Source organism: Colias philodice, chromosome 2 (assembly GCF_061535455.1).
Source record: "Colias philodice isolate Cphi_HAF_F1 chromosome 2, ilColPhil1 Martin Lab GWU primary, whole genome shotgun sequence".
Classification (NCBI taxonomy): domain Eukaryota; kingdom Metazoa; phylum Arthropoda; class Insecta; order Lepidoptera; family Pieridae; genus Colias; species Colias philodice.
In genome coordinates, this window is record NC_143087.1 from 6,794,212 (window position 1) to 6,807,780 (window position 13,569).

A 13,569-nucleotide genomic window follows, 5' to 3' on the forward strand; every position below is an offset into this window, starting at 1 on the left:
AGGCCTAAAAAATGTAACATTTCAATGGAGTAAATATGATCGTCGATATTTGCCGCCAGTAGGCGATTATGCATAAACATCTACAATGACTGACAATGACGGTCGTTCATAGGCATTAGGCCCTCTACCTCGGAGCAATTAACAAGCCCTCTACAGTCTACACTATCGTGATTGCCTCTACTTGCCCATCGCTGCCCATTGTGAAGAGGGCCCATACAATTAAGCAATATTATCTAGACAAACTGTAGTTGATGTTATAGTTATAAGTATCTATAAAAAAAAAAACTGTTATCTTTGTGCAATCTTTAGACTCAATTTATGTATTCTACAGTTAAACCGAAATTGTTTTGTTTATAAATTATTGTATACGAACATTACTATAAACCTCAGTGGTTTTTTAATTCACAACTGTACACTAATATTATATCTGTAAAGGAACCTTTTTTGTTTCTGATAGTAAATTAAAAAAAAAAAAATCACTCACCAGTCACCTGTATAAAATAAAAGTACAGGCTAAACTGTACATTATAGGGCGTGGAGTTGAGAGTCGTAAATTGTGGTATAATAAGCTATGTCCTATGGAACCTAAATCTGAAATTTCACTTTGAGGAAAAACAAGATGGAGTAACTTTCTATAGTAATTTTCCGATTTTCAAAAATTCGTAACTCAAAAACCAAAAGTTTCCTCAGAGTGAAATTTCAGATTTAGGTTCCATAGGACAATAGATAACCACAAAAAATTTTACGACTCTCAACTCCACGCCCTACAATGTAGGTACAGTTTTATCAAAGTACATGCTCCGGAGAAATGTCACCTAAAATAAAAAGGTTTTATTTTATTTTTATTTTATTTATTTATTTATTTAGGTAGGATTTCAGGTGGTCCGTTGTGATAACAATAGCTGGTGTAAAAAAAGATTTTATTTCTCAGAAAACAAATCTATATAAGTAGGTATAGGGTGTCTCACTGTTGGTATAAGTACTAAGCTCAAAGGAGATTATAGTTTTTGCATACGCTGAGTTTGTTTTTTTTCAAATTGATGAATTCTTAAAACTCTGTGTACACCCATAACAAGCAACCCGCCCAACTTTGCCACCCGCACGTGAGCTATCGTTTAAGATTATGTTTTCATAGACAAAATGTTCACAGGAGTTTAACAAATAATTTTTGACGTAATTTTGTTGTTTAAGTATTTTTTACGTGATCAGTGTAAGCAAAACTAAAAGTCCATTCGCGCTTAGTATACCAATAGTGGGACACCCTGTATACGAACCTATATATGAAAAAATGAAACCCGTTTTCCTTGGTCACGGCAATCGGCATCACGCGTGAACGCGTGGACCGATTTCGATAATTCTTTTTTTATTATATTCCTTGAAGTACGAGGATGGTTCTTATGTAGGGAAAACGTAAATATGTACCACTGGCGAAGCCGGGGCGGACCGCTAGTTTAAAATAAAAAGAAAATATACTTTAAATATTTTATTTATATTCTTAACACTTATCTATAAATAAATACTTAATGGACATAATATTAATAGCACGCATTACTTTCACTTATATTATTATCTACGAATTCTTTCGAATTTAGGTATGTAGAATTCTTTATTATTTATTGAGTAGGCTTTATGAAATTTATTTTGATAAAATGGAATGGAAATAGATCTAAGTAATAAATTTGGATTAAATTTCTTTTTAAATAGATACTATTATTACCTATGTAATACATATTATTTATATTTAAGAAGATGGTAGGTAAACCGCTTTTCGAGAATAGCATGTTTCACTAATTATTTTCTTTGCAATTTATATTCTTTGAAGTAGGTAAACCAATGGATATATTTAATATTATTGTCATGCCTGCTTGCTGATTTCGAAACAAGCGTTGGTATTCTTATTGAAGATAGCTTTTAATTTTTTATGTACAAAATAGGTACATAAAAATTACCTAAGTACCTACATATTTTAATGTAAATTATTAAAAAAAATTTGGAAAATCCAAAAGTGCACGCCTCATAATTTTTTTTTAATAAATATTTATTACTTAATTATTATTTTTGTTTATTTAATAACAATTAAACCACATCGAATCAGACCCTGAAAAATGAAAGGGTTCTATTCCTGAGCATACTCAAGCGTAAGAGAAAAAAAAAGACTCGATTAGTAAAGTATTTCGGTCGCTATCGTGTTAACAAGAAAAAGGATCCGCACATACAGACACACGGACGTCCAAGACAGAACTTTTTTAAACTGTTTTTTAACTAGTTTAAATAACAAAAATGACATCAAAAATATCATGAACGTTAAAAATAGTGTTTTTTCTTAATATGTGTGTGTATGTATTATCTTACAAGTGCAATGTATGATACATAAAGACATTTTAAGTTTGAAAAATCAGATGTTTTGCGCGAAGTGACAGTAGTACCCACCTCAACGCTTCGCTTATGAGGCGTGCAATACAATATTTAATTAATATGTAAAAATGAAACGTGGAGAAATATTCTTGCCGAGTAACAAAAGTAATATTTTTATTTATTTTTAAGTCAAGCAATTCATTACAAATTGCCCAATGTTGTATACGTATCTTGTGATAAACCTTTCCAGGCGACAACCCACGTTACACAAATTACTTCCTCAAATCCGTTTTGATTTCGCTGAAAATATGTCGAAATGAATAAGATAACAATATTAACATAAGGAAATGTTCTTTGCTGTTTTGTATTTTACTGTGATTTTGAAGGCTGTAATGTAATATAATGAATGATATATATATATGTATTTAACTTTCCCTATTGAACAACACATTTTTTACAAGTAGGTATATAATAATTAAGTAATACAAGTATATATCTAATATTATACAGATGCAGACTGACCAGAGAAATAAACACAAATTCGACTATTCAACATGTCTCATTGGTCTTCAAACGCAAGAAGAGAATGCCATATGTAGAATTAATGAATTAATCAATACAATATACAGATAATACTACTTTATATGCAAAATATAGTTTCGCGCCCCATTTTAATGAGTGAACGGTGTACGTGCTCCGTTTCTCTAAATATAACCTTACTGATAAAACATTTGATGGTCATGAACACACTCTTTGTCTCACATTGTTTGTATAGCTCTCATGGGATATAGGTATTGTTTTAGTAATCCATTTCATTAAAAAAAAACAAAACAAATTTATAGACAATAAATAATGGGCATACATAGGACGCCCTGTATAATAATAAAGCAGTTTTATTAGGAACTTCGCATAACATAGCTATTGGTTGAATGCTAAATATATTTTATAGATAAAACATAATTTTTATTAATAGTTTTATTAACTTAGAAACTAGGTAGATATATAAAATAGTCTGTGGTTGTTATTGGCATTATACATTATCATATATGCAAAGGAAACGCAATAAGAAAAGTGCCGCACAAGCTATTATGAAAAAAGACACCATTACACGCAAATTTTTCTCCGATCTTTGGTCTCTCTCACTAACCCGAAGTCTTTCAATGAGTCCATTCTGAAAAGAAAAATATATTATAATAATTATTTTTACGGTTAAATATCCTTGAAATTATGCTAATCAGAAACAATATAAAAGTTAAATTTTACAGAAAATTAGCCAGAGATGTCTTTTATAATTCCAGAAGGAATACTTCTGGAATTATAATGTGAAAAATTATTCATCTTTTCATTTTAAAACGTCGTGAAGAAATAGATCACTATAAAATCGCATTAGTAAAATCTTGCTTCGAATTGAGATAAAAAAGTCTACGAATAAAAATTTTATTTGTGCACTAGTAACTCTAGTAACTCTAACCTTTATGATAATGTATACCTGCATACGCTATAATATGCTATATTAAAAAAGCAATCTATACAAAGAGATCACGTAACTAATGTAAATAATTGTAATTTGTTGATAAAGTAAAATATTTATTCTCACAGCCCACAGGGATCCCACGTGTTGGGTTATTCCCCCTTCTGGGGTACGTGTATGTGTATATATACACTTTCGTCGTAATTTTAAATATATGTATATATTCATTTGATTTCTGATTCCAAATAAATAAACTGGGGTCTTTGACCCCTAAAGAGGTTTATTCTGCAATATATTTCAAAATTAACACCGTATATGAAAATTTAAGCGAAGCAGTAAATAATAATAGCAACCTACCAAATATATGGAGCACTTATATGTTTAAAATTAATTTGTCGAGATACATTTCTGTAAAAAAAGGGCAGTGTTCTAATGAATACTCTCCATACCAATGAAAACCGAATTGTTATTACTCTAAATCCACCACCACCATCATCATCATCAATCTTTGTTTGTCCCCTGCTGGACGAAGGCCAAAATTTATATGAATTCCTACCCATCCTCCATGATTGGCCACCCAGGAACCTGGCTCGTCATGCAAGAGATCAGCGATGGCAGCAGCCGGCGCCGCCACAAGCTCCAACGCGGGCTCATCGTCTGCAGCTTCTGCGGCTTCGCGGGCTAATGCGCCGCAAATGCAGAACACGGCTGCGATCTGTTAACATAATATACGATAACAATTAGCATTTAAATAATATAAAAATAAGTATACTACTACTAAATACTCAGGGCCGGATTTAGAGGTCCAGAGGCCCCGGGGCAACAAAGGAGTGGAGGCCCCCTCGCCCCAAATTATTTTCCAAATATAATGAACAATTTTTCTCAGTCGAGTTTTTCAATAAATAATTTATTGTGAAACCAAGTAGATTCTCTTAGTATTTAACAAACGCATATAAATGTAATCGGAAACATGAATTATCTGAACTAAATTTTAGTGATAACGAACGGAACCTTTCGAGCTTTTTTTGCCGAAAAATCGTTGATGATTTCGCTGAAATCCAGTTCTCGGAGTAAATCGCTTTCAATGCTCAGGAGAGAAAGCTTTGATAGAACGTTTTTGTCCCATCGTGGTTCGAAGCCTATTTTTTATAATTTTCATTTTTGAAAATGAGCGCTCTCCAGTGCAATTTGATACCATCAAGACCAAATACATTCTCAATGCAATTTCGAGGTTTGGGAATGTAGCTCTGTTTGGAGAATGGCAAACTCCCATAGGACTCTGGGCCTGATCGTTACACTGATGATTTATAGGGGATTAAATAGATAAAAATATACAGATTCTATGAATATAAAAATTATAGATCTGTTCTATGGGATAGCAGAGATATTGGGGTGTAAAGTAACAAAAATAAAAGTTAGTTTGCTTGAATTAAATGAATTGCATTGCCTTTTTCTAGGTCAAGGTAAGTTTATTTTCTATCTACATTGTCCAGTTAATAATAGTGTAACAGTAGAACAGTCAGGTAATACAAATATTGGATCCAACACATATTATTCAACACACATTTTAACTTACCAAAACATCAACAATCACCAGGTAGGTACATTTCTTATATCTTTATAAATGGATGAATCAGGATTCGCTTTCATAATAAGACTAATCAATTCAAATAATATCTTTAGAGTAAAAATAGACGATAAAGGCAATTTTGAATATAACTTTACTAAAACTTCAGTCTTCACTCAAAAGTCAAACAACAAACATAACAAATCACTCATCACTGACACAATTATGATTAATAATTTGACATTTATTAATGGCCAGCTACCTAAAATCTAAATAAAAAGGTTATAGTTATTATTTATTAAGTAAAATATGTTTTTAAAGTGAAACTTTTATTACATCGTCTTAAACTTTTTGGTCTGTGTAGCGCATGTCGCGTGTATCGCGGCTGCCGAGTAGGTATACCTTCTCGGCAGCCGACCGTCACGCGACATGCGCTACACAAAGCAGTGTTCGGAACCGTTCGAACAGTTTCACTTTTACCGTGGTTTCATAAAACCACACAACATTTTATTTTATAGAATGACCTAAATAAATTAAGATGTGTGTTAAAAAAAGTTAAGTTTTGCTTCTGATTTTTAAAGCATTTGAATTTAATAAAACTAAAAATGAAAATTAATAAACATTCATTCGTATGTGGTATTAATCTATATATTTGACTATTTTAAGTCTGACAACACTGACATCTCTGCTTGATAAGACCGGTAGTGAACGAATTATTTTTTTTTTTCAAAGATTTGTTTTCCCATAGAATCAGAAGTCAATATTTTACAAATAATTATTAAAATTAACATAATGAATTTTAAATACAGGGTGTCCCAAAAAGTAGTGATGAACGGAAGCTGGGAGGTAGAGGACCTAGAGGGCTATCCGAATCACCCCCATGTATGTTATGCGATTTTTCGTATTTTCGGAGTTATGACGTTTTTTTTCAATTTTTCATTTATCGCTGAGTAGGATGAGATTTTTATTTATGGTGACGTAAATTATTGCGCTAGATGATTGATTTTTTTTGTGTGCTAAGCTGAAAGATAGGCCAATTCAGTATGGTAACATTTACTATCGTTAGATCTTTGAATGGAATAAAAAAAAGAATTAAATGCCAAGAAAGATAAAATTACTCAGTATGTTCACCACTTCAAGGGCCCGTAAAAAAATAAAATCACATAAAAAAAGTTTTCCGTTTGTCTTTTAAAAACTTGCTCTATCTATCAGGTAGCTACCCTAAAAATTTCATTTTATTATTCAGAAGGCTTCAATCGAAAAATTGAAATCTAAATGTGGTAAGTGCAAAAATTTTATTAACATGATGATCATTAAAACCAATAAATAGGTGTTTAATTACCAGAAATTTTTAAAATAACCCCGCTGTTGCTGATTGTAAGTGCGACATCACCATAGAAAGTTGTCTTTTAAATGTCTGAATGCCCTTTTATCATTTTTAATGGTTTCTTCTGCTACTATGAATTTCCGGGTTATTTCGTCCAAATTGTGGCATTATCTCAAGTAGCGAGGTCTTTTTAGTATCCCCATTGAAACAAATCAATGGGGTTTAGGTCGAGAGACCGTTAGGCTAGGCTTTAAGGCAGGCGTCACCGGCGCATGCGCAGGCTGCAACGACCAATCCATCTTTCAGGGTATCTTTGCCCTTTAGCCTGGCCTCCACGGTCCCCGGACATAAACCCTATTGATTTTTTTTCCGTGGGGATAACTACAAAAACGAGAGACTGCCACAATTTGGACGAAATAACCCGGAAATTCATAGTAGCAAAAGAAACCATTAAAAATGATAAAAGGGCATTCAGTCATTTAAAAGATAACTTTTTACGGTGATGTCGCACTTGCACTGAGCAACAGCGGGGTCATTTTAAAAATTTCTGGTAATTAAACACCATGTTATTGGTTTTAATTTGTTTTTATTAATCATCATATTAATTCAATTTTTGCACTTACCACATTTAGATTTCAATTTTTCGATTGAAGCCTTCTGAATAATAAAATGAAATTTTCATGGTAGCTACATGATAGATAGAGGAAGTTTTTAAAAGCTAAACGGAAAACCTTTTTTATGTGATTTTATTTTTTTACGGGCCCTTGAAGTGGTGAACATACTGGGTAATTTTATCTTTCTTGGCATTTAATTCTTTTTTTTATTCCATTCAAAGATCTAACGATAGTAAATGTTACCATACTGAATTGGCCTATCTTTCAGCTTAGCAAGCAAAAAAAATCAAGCATCTAGCGCATTAATTGACGTCACCATGAGTGAAAATATCATCGTACTCGGCGATAGGTGAAAAATTGAAAAAAACGTCATAACTCCGAAAATACAAAAAATCGCATAACATACATGGGGGTGATTCGGATAGCCCTCTAGGTCCTCTACCTCCCAGCTTCCGTTCATCACTACTTTTTGGGACACCCTGTATATTATGATTTCTGTAACAGTTAGGCCCAGTTTCGCCATTCTCCTTTCGATCTTCGAGAATTTTGTAGTAAAATAGTTCCGGCGATTGATCTTTTCCATAGTCCTTTTTGTATGAATCAATCAAAGACACAAATTGAACCAACTCATTACCAAGACTATAGTGTGTTCCTAGGGCAGGCGGAAATTCGTACAATGACCTAACAGGGGTGTCCAACAATAAGTGAATGCGTGTCGCTGTGCTTCCTAATCTGCACCTTATACAGACATGTAATAACAAGTTTGTTACCTCTGAACGACCGCGTCGTTCACCCCACCTTGTACCACGAGAACCCGTACGCTGCGTAAACGACATGTAAACGATAAATTAGTGTATGAAGAGCGATAGGTATCGTTTTATTTGATGATAACATAATACTTCGTGTCATTGTACGAATTTCCGCCTGCCCTAGAAACATACTATAGACTCTAAATCATCCGTTACATACACTTTCACCAATGCCTCTGCTGCAGCGTGCAAAGTTAGTTTCACGGAATCGAATAACCAACCTCCGAGGTTGCGGGCAAGTACTACTGGCCCACTGAGCCATTGAGCCATTGGGGTACTCCCTCAAGATGGGTAGTAAATTGGAAGTGCTTTAAATCAGGGCCATTTGAGATTTTGATATTTCACTGATTGCCTGATTAGAGTGAACAAATATAGATCAATGATTTCTGTTAATATGTAAGATAAATATAATCAAATAATCATGTACTGTAAAGGCTGTAGGTAAAGGTAAAAGTGAAAAAAAATATCAAAGGAAAAGATGTTTACTAGTTTTACTAGTTGGAATTTGTAAGATTTTTTTACGAAGTCTCTATTGTGGGGGCCCCCTGTTTGTGGAGGCCCCGGGCCTTCGCCCCGTTTGCCCTCCCCTAAATCCGGCCCTGTAAATACTGCCTACTGTTTTAAAATCAAATTATATTTCAATTTATTAATTCTAGACTTAACTGAGCTTTAATCGAAGCTCAACTCGGTAAGTAGGTACTAGGTATAAAAAAAGTTCTAAAATCTATGACAGGTATTGGTGATTGGACAACAACAGCATAAGTTTTGGGTAGACATTATGGTCAATAAAAATGTTTTAGTCTTCATGATTTTAAATACGAAGAAATTTTTCGGAAAACAAAAGGTTCCCTGTACCTTGGACCATGTGATGTTTTCTCTGGTTATTCGTCTTGCTAATGCCAAAGCGAGTTCAGCCAGGGCCGTGTCAGACCGCAGCATGGCTGACGGTGCCCGCGTCGCTTGTCTGGCTACGTGACGGAACGCATCTGGTCGTTTTCTTTCCAAAGCTGCGCAAAGTGCTCGAAGTGCCGCTAATACGCCTGTCTCAGTATTATTTATAGCCTCTTCTCCACATTCGGTTTCAATCATTTGTTGTAGACGCTTTATCACAATTTGCTGTAAAAAATCGTGATTTTTCTCTTGTAGGTATGTATTATACTTAAGTGCGGACCAAGAAGCTTATATCTAATACACTGGAGATTGCACTATGACCATTAACTTGTCACAAGAAAATATAACCTTGAATGACGTCAGTGTTGTTTTTTGTCTCTTTCTGTGGGTGACCACACTGGTTTGTATATTCAGGATTTTTCGAAATAAAAAAAACTAAAAATCATGGTCTATAAATAATAACGACATATATTTTTAACAGTATTTATATCATAATACATATTACTGGTCAACTTACATGAATAATTATCATCTTTATAGGTACATACCATTTTAATTGGTAGAGAATGATAGTTTTAAATAACGCTTGATAACTTTTGATCTCATACTACGATTTTTTAATTAAAATGAGTGCTACATACATTAAAACATCGTTTTGGTTACTCAAGCTTCAGTCTAAAACTTTTCAATATTCCAAAGGGAGAGTTGCATCGCTAGTGTTGATGTGTGGTAACGATATTACAGTTCTCAGAAATTCGTATGTCTTTCAGGAGCTGTACTTACGGTTACTAATGGTTTCATGGTGGTTAATTATAATATAATTAAAATTACTTTATCAGTTGAGACGCAGTAACAAGAATGTGGTAAATAAAAAGGTATAGCACTTTTCAAAAGGTATTTTTTTTCTGGACCGTAATCCTCAGGCTTAAAATGCAAACTGCATATTCTGGCATGTTGATAAATTTTACCCTTGATAGGCACTATGGACAGCCATTTATTTCTTTTTATTTCATTTTTGGAAAGCTGAAATACGTAAATCAAAAAAATATTAGGTTAAAAAGTATAAATTTCAATGTAAAAAAGAACAAACCACAATATGTGAGTGCAATACCGATGTCGTGTGTTGTTTCATTACAAGTATAAAAAATTTTAAAATGGTGTTCTAAATGTTCATCATAATAATATTGTTTAGGGCCGATTTTTCAATCCCGAGATAAACAGTCTAATAACTACCCCTCGAATAGATTTATTCAATTATTTATCTAACTCATAACGGCTCGCCTATTTTTCAATCGTGATTTATTTGATGAATAACTATCTGACCAAATATTTCCATATTGGCAGCTCTGCTCTCGGAGTGGCGAAACAAACATATTAAACTAGTCAGGTTAGAGCGAGATAGAGTCAACTCTTGCAATTTGTCAACAACCGTCATTATGGCTCACGTCAGGAGTGCATTTGTTTTGCTCTTGTCTTCTATGATTGTTGATTGTTGTTTTGATTCGAGTAAAGAGTTTGGTTAAATTTGTGTTTCAATTTATATATTTTACGATGGAAACGACATACTTAAAGGCAGCGTTCGGCAAATTTTCAATGGCATGGTCATCAGTACTATCAAAACATCAATTTCAATATGATTTTAATTGATAATAATTATATAGAAAGAGGTTTAATTGTAAATAATTCTACGCTCTATGTTATGACATACGAAAATATCCCAAATTTGACGCGTCAGTTGTCAACTCAAATGCCTAACCGTCGAATAGCGCGCTATCTGGCCGTTGGAGCGGCCAATAGATTTATTCCTCAAATAACGTAGTTATTCGATAGATAAGTCCTATTCGTCTATTGAAAAATTGAATATTTTGTTAACTGAAGAATAAAGTCTATCTAGCTGTTTATCTGGGCATTGAAAAATCGGCCCTTAGCAATATATTATTATCGTCGCTATCCGTAAAAACCCATCATCATGGTTACCTTACTTGTTAAATTTGTTTGTTGAAAACTTGTTGAAAAATGATGAAAGTATTAGGAAAAGAACTTATTTAACATGATTGCTTAGTAAAATGATGATAAATTTGACGATTTTTGCCTTTAAAATGATTCTAAACAGGTAAATGCATGAGTATTGAGGAATATTGTAAATAACGTAAATATACACTTGCCTGTGAAATTATAGGCCAGAATTTGGTGTCCAAAAACTTCTGCAATTTTTCACAATGCAATACATTATTAATATTCGGAAAATATTTATTAAATACGCAACAATATTAACTTAAATATTCGAAGCGACGCAATTTTTTTGACACTTATGTCATATTGTCAAAGTGAGAGTTGCTACAATTTTATTATGGTAACTACCCATAATCAGGGAATATCGCTTTTTAATAATTGGTTCAGATACTTATTTTATTTAGCATAAATAATAATTGTCTCATCCAACAATGCTTCTGAATGACGTTGTTGGCAATTTATCAACAAACTCATGTACAAAAACTAACCTTTAGCACAGAATATTACAGCATACATAGTAGCCTTGGGAAAACTTCGTATTAACAGTGGCAATACCAAGTTAGGTGTGAAAGTGATAGAACACAACAATTTTCTTGTTACACGTCAAATGTTCATACTGAAATCTCCAGTGTATAAGATATAAGGCTTCTTGGTGCGGACTAAATATGTATAGACAAATAAAGTTTTTATTTCAAAGGTTTTGTTTTTGGTTGACTTATGAAACTTTCCATTTGCTCAATATTTCAAGGTTCAAATTTATAACGTAGGTATTAATTTCAGTTTTGATAAAAATATATAAATAGCAGGGGCGTAGCTACCGCCGTATCTGCCGTATCAATTATACGGGGCCCCCGCGCCAAGGGGGCCCCCAACGTGCGCTTTTGTGAGAAATCTTTACTTCCTGAGGGCCCCCAAACAAATTTTTATACGGGGCCCCGCCAAGGCACGCTACGATTCTGATAAATAGTAAATACCTAATGCTATTGCTGGACGATCAGAAGCGTTCGATTATTAACATCAATTGAACACATTAGAGGAAGCTTCTATAAGAAGACTCTAATAAGATCGTATTGAATTACATTAAAGATAAGACACTTTGTACCATACTCTGTACTGTACCTATCTAAGATAATACCTTTAAAAGATAAGGAATTTTAACACAGAATTTGTATTACCTAATTAAATATATATTAGATTTGTATTTAAATTTGTAATAGGGTTTTCAAAAAGCATTTAAGCATAATTCCAAATAGCAATAGCATTTACACACATTGCATTCATCCTCGCACATTATTGGTGGAAAAGCACGAAAAACACGCCCGTCTTTGCAAAACAACTGGTAAAATATGTGAATCAAATAATAAATATTTGATTGTAACTAACTCCTTATGTCTATTTATCTTTATACATATAGGTATCGTTGTTTTGCTATGTAAATTGTAGGTTAGTGTCTGTAACATTTAAACAATAAAATGACGAAGAAATGCTTCTATAATCGATACTATTGATTAAGTATTGAATAAGTTAGATTATTACCTTCTTAGGACACGCCATAGATCTTCGTATTTGTGTTTTTATATATTGCAAACACAGGGCACGGCCCTGTCTGACAATGTGTGGCTTAACTTGCGTGGGAATGGCCAAGCACCAGCCTATAGTAGCCGACAATCGTCTGGACACTGCAGCAGCAGCGGCAGTAGATACCATCGTGCTGAATCTTCTTTTAGTGCGGTCGACCGGTGAGAGGGAGCGAGTAGGTGATAGACGCAAGCCATCTACTGTAAAGAAAGTTAAAAAACCGAACTCAAAATATGAATCTTCATATTTCTTCATATATTGATCATCCGAAATGTTTATTTACTACAGATATACTATGTAACTATAAACTAGGTAGGTATATTATCGTAAAACAGTAGGTATTGTGTATGATTCCTTGTTAACAGTCTGCAAAAAATGGAGGGGATTCTAAGAGTTTTGTGTATTATTCTGTATTCATAATATAATGTTACCTACATATTTAGATTGGGCTTTATAATAACTGTTAAAATTTGAAAATATTACAAATAACTTTTTATTTATAAGCAAAGCCTGGCCGAGCAGCTATAAGTATAAAATAATAAAAGATTATGAGAAGATAAGTTAGGTACTTAGACAAAATTAAAAAATATTCTAATGTTGAAGATATGAGTCGCTCCATTATTAAATCTCATAGGTACTTTCTTCAAGAATTTAAATAAAATAATAAAGAACTTACCAACCTTACGTTCGCGTTCATTACACGGGTAGGTTATGTTTTTACGTTTCTAAAAATAAGTTTTAAAATCTTCATTTTAATAGCGTCTGATATTGCACTGAATACATTGTTAATACCCTAAGTTTAGGAATAGGAAGATTCGTTTTTACAGGCATAGGTACGTTATTAAAGAAAATGATACCTAGATACTAAATTGATAAACTCGCTTTTCATTCTTGTAAGTATTTTATTTATTTATATAATTATTTATTGCACACACAAAGGAAAT

General features: G+C 33.0%; 1 protein-coding gene across 1 annotated transcript in view; it reads right to left on the bottom strand.

Annotated features, from left to right (window-relative positions):
* Window positions 1-2,437: 2,437 nt before the first annotated feature.
* Window positions 2,438-13,569, bottom strand: part of LOC149490502 (anti-apoptotic protein NR13-like) — a 35,890-nt gene continuing 24,758 nt past the window's right edge. The window contains exons 3-6 of the mRNA XM_089705398.1: window positions 12,584-12,825; window positions 8,999-9,259; window positions 4,383-4,541; window positions 2,438-3,526 (exon numbers count right to left, since the gene is read on the bottom strand). Of these exons, the coding sequence (XP_089561524.1) occupies window positions 3,386-3,526; window positions 4,383-4,541; window positions 8,999-9,259; window positions 12,584-12,825 (803 nt within the window). The 3' untranslated portion in view covers window positions 2,438-3,385. The remainder of the gene's footprint in view (window positions 3,527-4,382; window positions 4,542-8,998; window positions 9,260-12,583; window positions 12,826-13,569) is intronic.